Source organism: Cherax quadricarinatus, chromosome 81, assembly GCF_038502225.1.
Source record: "Cherax quadricarinatus isolate ZL_2023a chromosome 81, ASM3850222v1, whole genome shotgun sequence".
Classification (NCBI taxonomy): domain Eukaryota; kingdom Metazoa; phylum Arthropoda; class Malacostraca; order Decapoda; family Parastacidae; genus Cherax; species Cherax quadricarinatus.
The window spans coordinates 3,849,378-3,861,432 of record NC_091372.1 but is presented as its reverse complement, the minus strand read 5'-3'; the positions used below and the strand labels follow the sequence as shown (position 1 = coordinate 3,861,432).

The window sequence follows — 12,055 nt, the reverse complement described above, 5'->3', positions numbered from 1 at the left end:
AACAAAAGGCTGCAGTTAGAATGATAACAAATTCTCACTACAGGCAGCACACTCCACCAATATTCAAAACACTCAACCTACTCACCATACAAAACATCCATACTTATTATTGCACTTATTACATACATAGAACACTTAACTCTGATATTAACCCTCCCCTCAAACATCTCCTTGCCAACCTCAACAGAACACATGACCATAACACAAGGCACAGATCACTCTTTGATGTTCCTCGTGTCCATCTCACGCTATGCAAAAACTCAATGCACATAAAAGGCCCTAAAATCTGGAATTCATTACCTGTAAATATAAAAGAAACACTACCTGTTTATAAATTCAAGTCTCTTCTCAAAGTTCACTTACTCAAAACCAAATAAATACTGAATAACTGAACCATATAAATTGTACATCCTAAATGTTACTCACAATTATATCACACAAATGTTAAACCTAACTTTGTTATTTTTTTTTTAAATACACTACCTGAATGAACAGCAATGCATGCAACCATATGACCTGTCTTTGTAATACTCACTTGTATTTTATAGTTATCTGTTTACAATAATGTCTTATCACTGATTTCATCATTGCTTAGTTAATCTTAAGTTAATTTTAAGCCAGCCCGTAATGCTATGCATATAAGTGGCTTTGGCATGCTGCTCTTACCTGCATTTTTTTGTACCTCTGTATGTATGCTAAAATTTATAAATAAATAAATAAATAAATAAATGTTTGTGCGATTGTGTTGCATACAGAGAGTAGATATACAGGTATCCTCCGACTTACGACCGAGTTCGGTTCCGACCAACCGGTCGTAAGTCGAACCTTACTACTGAATATCAACATCACATTTTTGTAATGACTTTATTTTATTGTTTTATTTTGGTATTTCATTTTTTACTTTACTTTTTATGCTGTTAGTACTGTATTTTATACTGTAAGGTTTAGCATAAACACTGTGTACAACACAAACAGTTGTTTATTTCCCAGAAATTTGGACTACAAAACACAGTTGTAAGTCAAATGGTTGTATGTCAAGCAGGTCGTAGGTCGGATGGTAGGTGTATATACATAATGGACTATATTGGTCTCACAGGCCACAAAGGTTACTTGAAAAAATAAAATATTAAAAAATAAAAGAAAAAAGTAGAATGAAAGTAAAAATAACATTACTGAGTAAGCGGTAGTCACTTATGTTGCCATAAGGGATTTACTTTCTGTGAACTTCACGCCTCTATATCTTGGTAAGTATTGATCGCAAAAAAAAAAAAAAAAAATTTTGTCTTATAACACTCAGAAAAATATTCTTAAGATTTTGGTAAGAAAAAAGATTTTTTTTTCCGAATATTTTTCGACACAGAGTGAGTTAAGGATCAGGGGTCTCGGCAGTGAAAGGGTTAATTTTTAGTACTAGTATCATCCAGCTTACAACCTGCTCAACATACGGCCACTCGCACTTACCACCATACATCTGGCAGCAGGGCTGGGTGGGCCAATGCATACCGCTGCAAGACAGTTGACTGCTACTTGCAGCAACACACTATCTCTGGAGAGCTCTCACACCACTCAGGCAGCATCACTTTCCCTGCCCTATCAGCAGCAACATACTGTATTAACTGTACTGTACTGTATATATGTACCTGGACAGGAAATTTCACCATGGCCCCTTAGAGGAAGTCTAAATCTTGCACTGGAGCTTGTAGCAAGAAGACAAGACAGACTCTTACTCTCGACCAGAAGATGAAAGTAATTAAACAGTATGAGGATGAAAAAAACGTCAACAGCATTTCTCGTGATCTTCAGCTCTCCCATTCCACTGTGTTGACAAAGGAAAAGCAAAAAGTTTGTTTTACAGGTTGAAACAACGTGCTAGTGAGGAGGAGCATAATCAATAATTTATTGCAAGTGATGGGTGTTTTAGATTTCCTCAGTGATGCCAAATTCATTACGTGATAGTGAAAGATGAGGCAGCTAGTTGTGATGAAGAAGGTGCAAGAAACTTTGCTGGTGAGTTAGATAATTTAATAAAAGAAGAAGGGTATTTGCCAGAACAAATATTTAATGTTGATGAAACTGGCCTGTACTGGAAAAAAATGCCTAAAGGAACGTATATATCTAAGGAAGTGAAGAGTGTGCCAGGGCATAAGGTTATGAAGCAAAGGGTTTCATTGCTGCTTGGGGGGAATATTGCTGGTTTCGAAATAAAACCCTTCTTAATTTACATGGCCGAGAACCCCTGTGCTCTCAAACTGTTTCATCCCAGCTACACCCAAGTATTGCCAGGAAAAAGGAGTCCCTTTCAAAATTCTTTTAATTTTAGACAATGCGCCTGCCCACCCTCCTCACTTGGACAATCTAGACCCTAATGTACGAGTGATGTTTATGCCCCCCAACACCACCTCACTCATACAACCCATGGATCAGGGGGTTATTTCAATTATAAAGCACACTATCTGTGCATATCTTATGATCAAGCTATCGAGGCCATTGATTCAGACCCAGAAGTAACTCTAAGATACTTCTGGAAGGAGTATAACATTTATCAGTGGATCAAAAACATAGGAGGTGGTTACAGCTAAGTGTATAAACGGCATCTGGAAGCAGTGGAATGAGCACTTCATTCAAGATTTTCATGACTTCGAGAGGTGAGATTTTAAAATTGGCTAACGAACTCGAACTTGAATGTGATGCTGATGATATTGAAGAACTTTTGACAGAAGAAGTTCAAGAGTTAACGAATTAAGAACTGATAACAGAAGAAGAAAGAAAAGCAGAACAACAAAGACAGAGAAGAAAAAAAAAGAGGAGGAGCCAGAAAGTAAGTTCTCGGTGAAGGAATTATCACAGCGTTTTTCGTTGATAAACCAAGTGTTATGAAAATTGGAGAATACGGACCCTAACATTGAATGGTTTGTCAAGACTGAAAGAATGGTACAGGATTCAATGCGTCCAAATACAGACACATTTACAAAGAAAAAAAGGAAAATTCAAACAAATCTCAGTATGTTTATCAAGAGTGTTCCCCCGCCTCCTCCCACCCCTACCCTTTCAGAGGAAGAAAGTGTAGACAATCCCCAACCAAGCACTAGCGGGCTGTAAATGTGTCCCTATCCTTATTTGTATTTCATTTATATTTCATTAAAATTTCCTTGAGTTTCCTTTTTATCTATTTTTTGAATTTATGTAATTTTTATTTACACTGTTTACAGCTTAGCTTAAGTTATTTTGTACTTTTCTGTTCATGCATACAAATGTTTTCAGTTTCTTTCATTTGAAGTGAATTCGAACACGTTTTGTATGCAAATGTTCTGGGAAATAAACAAGTGTTTGTGATGTACATAGTGTTTCTCCTAAACCTTACAGTATAAAATACAGTACTAAAAGCATAAAAAGTAAAGTAAAAAATGAAATACAAAAATAAAACAATAAAATAAAATCATAACAATAACTGTGATGTTGACATACAGTAGCAAAATATTTAGTAAAAAGTAACATACGATACTATGTAGGTAGTTTATATAGTAAAGGTTTGACATTATACCCTACCCAGTATGTCGGCAATTTTCTAAGGTTCGACTTGCGTCCATTTTGACTTACAACCAGCTGGTTGGAACCAAGCTCGGAAGTCGGATGGTACTAGTATAACTTTTTTAAAATTTTCAGTGATTGTAGTATATACTGTACCTCCTCCTGATCCAGTTTTGTATCATATTTATTATTATTATTTTTTTTTTTATTATCACACTGGCCGATTCCCACCAAGGCAGGGTGGCCCGAAAAAGAAAAACTTTCACCATCATTCACTCCATCACTGTCTTGCCAGAAGGGTGCTTTACACTACAGTTTTTAAACTGCAACATTAACACCCCTCCTTCAGAGTGCAGGCACTGTACTTCCCATCTCCAGGACTCAAGTCCGGCCTGCCGGTTTCCCTGAATCCCTTCATAAATGTTACTTTGCTCACACTCCAACAGCACGTCAAGTATTAAAAACCATTTGTCTCCATTCACTCCTATCAAACACGCTCACGCATGCCTGCTGGAAGTCCAAGCCCCTTTACCCCCTCCCTCCAACCCTTCCTAGGCCGACCCCTACCCCGCCTTCCTTCCACTACAGACTGATACACTCTTGAAGTCATTCTGTTTCGCTCCATTCTCTCTACATGTCCGAACCACCTCAACAACCCTTCCTCAGCCCTCGGGACAACAGTTTTGGTAATCCCGCACCTCCTCCTAACTTCCAAACTACGAATTCTCTGCATTATATTCACACCACACATTGCCCTCAGACATGACATCTCCACTGCCTCCAGCCTTCTCCTCGCTGCAACATTCATCACCCACGCTTCACACCCATATAAGAGCGTTGGTAAAACTATACTCTCATACATTCCCCTCTTTGCCTCCAAGGACAAAGTTCTTTGTCTCCACAGACTCCTAAGTGCACCACTCACTCTTTTTCCCTCATCAATTCTATGATTCACCTCATCTTTCATAGACCCATCCGCTGACACGTCCACTCCCAAATATCTGAATACGTTCACCTCCTCCATACTCTCTCCCTCCAATCTGATATTCAATCTTTCATCACCTAATCTTTTTGTTATCCTCATAACCTTACTCTTTCCTGTATTCACCTTTAATTTTCTTCTTTTGCACACCCTACCAAATTCATCCACCAATCTCTGCAACTTCTCTTCAGAATCTCCCAAGAGCACAGTGTCATCAGCAAAGAGCAGCTGTGACAACTCCCATTTTGTGTGTGATTCTTTATCTTTTAACTCCACGCCTCTTGCCAAGACCCTCGCATTTACTTCTCTTACAACCCCATCTATAAATATATTAAACAACCACGGTGACATCACACATCCTTGTCTAAGGCCTACCTTTACTGGGAAAAAATTTCCCTCTTTCCTACATACTCTAACTTGAGCCTCACTATCCTCGTAAAAACTCTTCACTGCTTTCAGTAACCTACCTCCTACACCATACACTTGCAACATCTGCCACATTGCCCCCCTATCCACCCTGTCATACGCCTTTTCCAAATCCATAAATGCCACAAAGACCTCTTTAGCCTTATCTAAATACTGTTCACTTATATGTTTCACTGTAAACACCTGGTCCACACACCCCCTACCTTTCCTAAAGCCTCCTTGTTCATCTGCTATCCTATTCTCCGTCTTACTCTTAATTCTTTCAATTATAACTCTACCATACACCTTACCAGGTACACTCAACAGACTTATCCCCCTATAATTTTTGCACTCTCTTTTATCCCCTTTGCCTTTATACAAAGGAACTATGCATGCTCTCTGCCAATCCCTAGGTACCTTACCCTCTTCCATACATTTATTAAATAATTGCACCAACCACTCCAAAACTATATCCCCACCTGCTTTTAACATTTCTATCTTTATCCCATCAATCCCGGCTGCCTTACCCCCTTTCATTTTACCTACTGCCTCACGAACTTCCCCCACACTCACAACTGGCTCTTCCTCACTCCTACAAGATGTTATTCCTCCTTGCCCTATACACGAAATCACAGCTTCCCTATTTTCATCAACATTTAACAATTCCTCAAAATATTCCCTCCATCTTCCCAATACCTCTAACTCTCCATTTAATAACTCTCCTCTCCTATTTTTAACTGACAAATCCATTTGTTCTCTAGGCTTTCTTAACTTGTTAATCTCACTCCAAAACTTTTTATTATTTTCAACAAAATTTGTTGATAACATCTCACCCACTCTCTCATTTGCTCTCTTTTTACATTGCTTCACCACTCTCTTAACTTCTCTCTTTTTCTCCATATACTCTTCCCTCCTTGCATCACTTCTACTTTGTAAAAACTTCTCATATGCTAACTTTTTCTCCCTTACTACTCTCTTTACATCATCATTCCACCAATCGCTCCTCTTCCCTCCTGCACCCACTTTCCTGTAACCACAAACTTCTGCTGAACACTCTAACACTACATTTTTAAACCTAGCCCATACCTCTTCGACCCCATTGCCTATGCTCTCATTAGCCCATCTATCCTCCAATAGCTGTTTATATCTTACCCTAACTGCCTCCTCTTTTAGTTTATAAACCTTCACCTCTCTCTTCCCTGATGCTTCTATTCTCCTTGTATCCCATCTACCTTTTACTCTCAGTGTAGCTACAACTAGAAAGTGATCTGATATATCTGTGGCCCCTCTATAAACATGTACATCCTGAAGTCTACTCAACAGTCTTTTATCTACCAATACATAATCCAACAAACTACTGTCATTTCGCCCTACATCATATCGTGTATACTTATTTATCCTCTTTTTCTTAAAATATGTATTACCTATAACTAAACCCCTTTCTATACAAAGTTCAATCAAAGGGCTCCCATTATCATTTACACCTGGCACCCCAAACTTACCTACCACACCCTCTCTAAAGGTTTCTCCTACTTTAGCATTCAGGTCCCCTACCACAATTACTCTCTCATTTGGTTCAAAGGCTCCTATACATTCACTTAACATCTCCCAAAATCTCTCTCTCTCCTCTGCATTTCTCTCTTCTCCAGGTGCATACACGCTTATTATGACCCACTTCTCGCATCCAACCTTTACTTTAATCCACATAATTCTTGAATTTACACATTCATATTCTCTTTTCTCCTTCCATAACTGATCATTTAACATTACTGCTACCCCTTCCTTTGCTCTAACTCTCTCAGATACTCCAGATTTAATCCCATTTATTTCCCCCCACTGAAACTCTCCTACCCCCTTCAGCTTTGTTTCGCTTAGGGCCAGGACATCCAACTTCTTTTCATTCATAACATCAGCAATCATCTGTTTCTTGTCATCCGCACTACATCCACGCACATTTAAGCAACCCAGTTTTATAAAGTTTTTCTTCTTCTCTTTTTTAGTAAATGTATACAGGAGAAGGGGTTACTAGCCCATTGCTCCCGGCATTTTAGTCGCCTCATACGACACGCATGGCTTACGGAGGAAAGATTCTTTTCCACTTCCCCATGGACAATAGAAGAAATAAAAAGAACAAGAGCTTATCATATACATTAAAATTTAATCCCATACTTCTCCCCAACCCCCAAGCATTCACTTCTTTTACAACCCCATCTATAAATGTGTTAAACAACTATGGTGACATCATGCATCCCTGTCTAAGGGATGCATGATGTCACCATACTTTTAATGGAAAATAAGAATGCTCTCTCTATTACATACTGTACTATTTAGCTGGTACTGAAAAGGATATACTTACCATTAACTGCCCATATATCGTAAGAAAGAAGGTAACGTCTGATGGTCTCACGAGTTGATTCAGGAATATCAACCACTAAGATTCCATCACAAGGCTTCAGGTCCGTCTCAAACCTTCTATTGAACCAATCAAGAACTGGATCCCACTCCTTAGCTTGCATCGCAGTGAAATCTTCCATACCCTGAAGATTACTTGTACATTAGATGAAATTTTATGTCAGACTATTTAAACTTTACTCTCAGTGAGATGGGAAGAAAGGAAAGACATATAAAGAAAAAATGAAGTAATGGAGAAAATGGTTATGGTAAAAGCAAAGAACAAGAGAAAGGGAGAGAGAAAGAGAGAGAGAGAACTGGGGAACAGAGCAAAACAAAATGATTATTAGTATTATTATTATTACAATTAAAACTAAAACGAAATGAACATATAACCAATTTAGAGAATTTTATACTGCAGACAGAAGTGTGATCAATCAGGTTATTACTACCCTGGCCCATAAGCCTAAACAGCCAAAAAAAAATACTGCATTCTGTATTTGCTAGAAAGACTGAATAGTTGCAAACTTTAAATTTATTTACAATAACAGAACTAAGTTATGACAGAGTACACACAAAGAAATGAAACAAAAGAGATTACACTAATGTTTTCAAATCTATTCATCATTATTACAGTAAAACTTTGGTATAATAGACCCTATGTAATGGATTTCAAATAAAACAGACAAAAAAATCTGGCAGGGCTAAAGGTTCCATGAGTGTTGATTTGGGGTGACTGGTAGCATCATCAATGCAGCAGACCAAGTCTGCTGCAAATAATAAATTATCAGTATTATTTAGTGCCTGGGGAATGGAAGACAACTGGGTTCGATCCAAGGAAGGGGCAACAAGTACAATTCCTTAGACTAAGATCCCCTCAGCAACATCAAGGGGTAACACTATGCAGTATTAACCCCTTAAGGGGTCCAGACCCCCAATCTGAAGTGTCCACATGTTCCAAGAAATAGCGGAAAATAGTGGAGAATCTATTTCTGAATGTAATAAAATAAAAAGTACAGAATCTGATGGAAAACTGACGAAATTACGCTTTCGCGAATTTTGCTGTGTCAGCAATATTTACATATCAGCGATTTTGCCAACTGAGTCCTATTTTAGGTCAGTTACATTGTTCCAGTTGACAAAATTATTAGCTATTTTACTAGTATGCCTTCCATTTTATCGACTGAGAACAAGAACCACCCAATCAACTGTTTCAACTACCCAATAAGTGGTCAGAAATTGGTAATTTGGCCAATTTCACACAAATTTCAAAATATTCCAATTTCAAAATAGGGTCTAGAATAAACAATGCAGACATTCCTGGCACTAAAATACCATTTCCTCTGTTTATTAGTTATGTTTCTAGGCTTTACACATGAATTCCATTTTGATCTTTTAATCACAAAATATTTTTATTCACACCAAAAAACAGAAGATTTACTGTTATGTAATATTGTAATAATTGTATAAATAACATCAGGGTATTTGTGAATGCATATTAGACCCACCAGTTGAAGTGTATTTCATGCATGATGTGATCTGTTTACTCTTGAAAATCGGCAAAAATCGTACATTTCTGCTACTTTGAGATCAATTCCATGCTATTTTCAGTCCTAAAACCAATAAAAAGAATCTATTTCTATAATATATCTTCTATTCTATCAAATGAGACCATGAAACCAAGAATGCAACCATGAAAACCCTACGAAAATACACCGCAAAGTCGCTGTTTTAAACCAAACATACTGTCACAGTTTTTTTCTCATTACATACCGCACGTTGCAGGATTTATTTTATATGGTGCACACTTACCATACAGATACATTCTCTCATATCTAGACCCAAATTTACCAGTCACAGTTTATCTGAGTGAGCTGAGCTCATCACGTAGTACAGTGGACCCCCGGTTTGTGATATTAATCCGTTCCTGAGAGCTCATCGTAAACCAAAATGATCAAAAAGCGAATCAATTTTCCCCATAAGAAATAATGGAAATAAAATTAATCAGTGCAAGACACCCAAAAGTATGAAAAAAAACATTTTACCACATGAAATATTAAGTTTAATGCACACAAACTGAAGAAGACATGCACAGTTTGTAGTACTCTACTAACAATAGAATACATGACACTTACCTTTAATGAAGATCAGGTGATGATTGATGGGATGGGAGGAGGGAGAGTGTCGAACTTATTGTTTAGAAGGGGAATCCCCTTCCATTAGGACTTGAGGTAGCAAGTCCTTTTCCGGGGTTACTTCCCTTCTTCTTTTAATGCCACTAGGACCAGCTTGAGAGTCACTGGACTTCTGTCGCACAACATATCTGTCCATAGAGGCCTGTACCTCTCGTTCCTTTATGACTTTCCTAAAGTGGTTCACAACACTGTCATTGTACAGGTTGCCAACATGGCTTGCAGTAGCTGTGTCAGGGTGATTTTCATCAAAAAAGGTTTGTACTTCAAGCCACTTTGCACACATTTCCTTAATCTTTGAAGTAGGCAACTTCTTCAATTTCTCTATCCCCTCCTCCAAAGCAGTTTCCTCAGGTCTGGCCTCTTGCTGTTGAAGATGATCTAGCAGCTCATCAGTGGTTAGTTCGTCATTGTCCTCCTCCACCAACTCTTCCACATCCTCCCCACTAACCTCCAACCCCAAGGACTTCCCCAATGCCACAATGGATTCCTCAACTGGCATAGGCTTCCCAGGGTTAGCCTCAAACCCTTCAAAATCCCTTTTGTCTACACATTCTGGCCACAGTTTTTTCCAGGCAGAGTTCATGGTCCTCTTAGTCACTCCCTCCCAAGCCTTACCTATAAGGTTTACACAATTAAGGATATTAAAGTGATCCTTCCAAAACTCTTTTAGAGTCAATAGAGTGTCTGAGGTCACTTCAAAGCACCTTTCAAACATAGCTTTTGTGTACAGTTTCTTGAAGTTGGAAATGACCTGCTGGTCCATGGGTTGCAGGAGAGGAGTGGTATTAGGAGGCAAAAACTTGACCTTAATGAAGCTCATGTCCCCAGAAAGTCGCTCTGCCAAGTCTGTAGGATGACCAGGGGCATTGTCTAATACCAGGAGGCACTTAAGGTCTAATTTCTTTTCAATTAGGTAATTTTTCACATTGGGGGCAAATGCATGGTGTAACCAGTCATAGAAAAAGTCCCTAGTGACCCATGCCTTACTGTTTGCCCTCCACAGCACACACAAATTAGCCTTGAGGATATTCTTTTGCCTGAATGCTCTGGGAGTTTCTGAGTGATACACCAATAAAGCTTCACTTTGCAATCACCACTAGCATTAGCACACATCAACAGAGTAAACCTGTCTTTCATAGGCTTATGTCCTGGGAGTGCCTTTTCCTCCTGAGTAATGTAGGTCCTGCCTGACAATTTCTTCCAAAACAGGCCTGTTTCGTCACAATTAAACACTTGTTCACGTTTCAAGTCTTCACTGTCTATGTAATCCTTGAATTCCTTCACATATTTTTCAGCTGCTTTTTGGTCCGAACTGGCAGCCTCACCATGCCTAATCACACTATGTATGCCACTACGATTCTTAAATCTTTCAAACCAACCTTTGCTGGCCTTAAATTCACTCACATCACCACTAGTTGCAGGCAATTTCTTTACCAAATCGTCATGCAACTTCCTAGCCTTTTCACAAATGATCGCTTGAGATGCTATCTCCTGCTATCTGTTTTTCATTTATCCACACCAATAACAGTCTCTCAACATCTTCTAACACTTGCGGTCGCTGTTTCGTAATCACAGTTGCACCTTTTGCAAGAACAGCTTCCTTGATTGCCGTTTTCCTGGTCACTATAGTAGAGATGGTTGATTGGGGTTTTGTATACAACCTGGCCAGCTCCAACACACACACTCCACTTTCGTACTTTGCAATTATCTCTTTCTTCATTTCAATAGTCATTAGCACCCTTTCTCTCGAAGGGTTGGCACTAGAAGCTTTCTTGGGGCCCATGGTGACTTATTTTACAGAAACAAGCACCAAAAACACTGTGATAATATGGAATGTACCGAATGTATCCTTAGATGCGAGCACACTGGCTGGCTTGTAAACACTGGCACACATGGGGCAGTTCAGGCCACACGTGGACACATCTCGAACGAATCGCGTATACTGGGTTTTTTAACGGGAACCGAGGCAAAATTTTTGCGTTACAATGTATTGAATACCGGATTTATCGGATACTGATGGCATCACGAACCGGGGGTCCACTGTACTGTATTGCAGCACGGACCCCTGGCTTTAAACCTATAAAACAATACAAACCCTCAAGGGGTTAATATAATGCCTTAATCTACACACAACTTCCCATTACACTGATTTCTTCATTACTTACAATGATCCAAGGAAGTGGGGTTATCCTTGCCTTCCTTTAATCAAGCTTAGATTTAGCACTTACATTGTCTCGGTAGAGGAGTGTATCAGTAACTAGGTATTCCAGAGTCTTGTTGACAATATTCCACTTGGTCTCATGGTTCACATTGTCTATGACACTGAATGCCAACCCAGTCTGAAAGACAATGCAACACAATCAACAAATGCAACAACTTATTTAAATCCCAATTTCTTATTTTCTTTTTGCCACACTAGTCATCTCCCACTGAGAAAAGGTGAATGACTCCAAAAAATTAAAATGCATTCCCCATCATTCACTCAGTAACTGCCTTGCCAAAAGTGCACAGACTTCATGACCCTATTAACTGTAAGATTGTCACCCCTCCTTCA

General features: G+C 38.8%; 1 protein-coding gene across 4 annotated transcripts in view; it reads right to left on the bottom strand.

The window, feature by feature from the left end:
* Positions 1-12,055, bottom strand: part of l(2)k14505 (ATP synthase mitochondrial F1 complex assembly factor 2 homolog l(2)k14505) — a 108,718-nt gene that overhangs the window by 70,286 nt on the left and 26,377 nt on the right. For all 4 annotated transcript variants that reach the window (XM_070102282.1, XM_070102283.1, XM_070102281.1 and 1 more), the window contains exons 5-6: positions 11,730-11,840; positions 7,272-7,452 (exon numbers count right to left, since the gene is read on the bottom strand). In XM_070102282.1, coding sequence (XP_069958383.1) covers positions 7,272-7,452; positions 11,730-11,840 — 292 coding nt within the window. The remainder of the gene's footprint in view (positions 1-7,271; positions 7,453-11,729; positions 11,841-12,055) is intronic.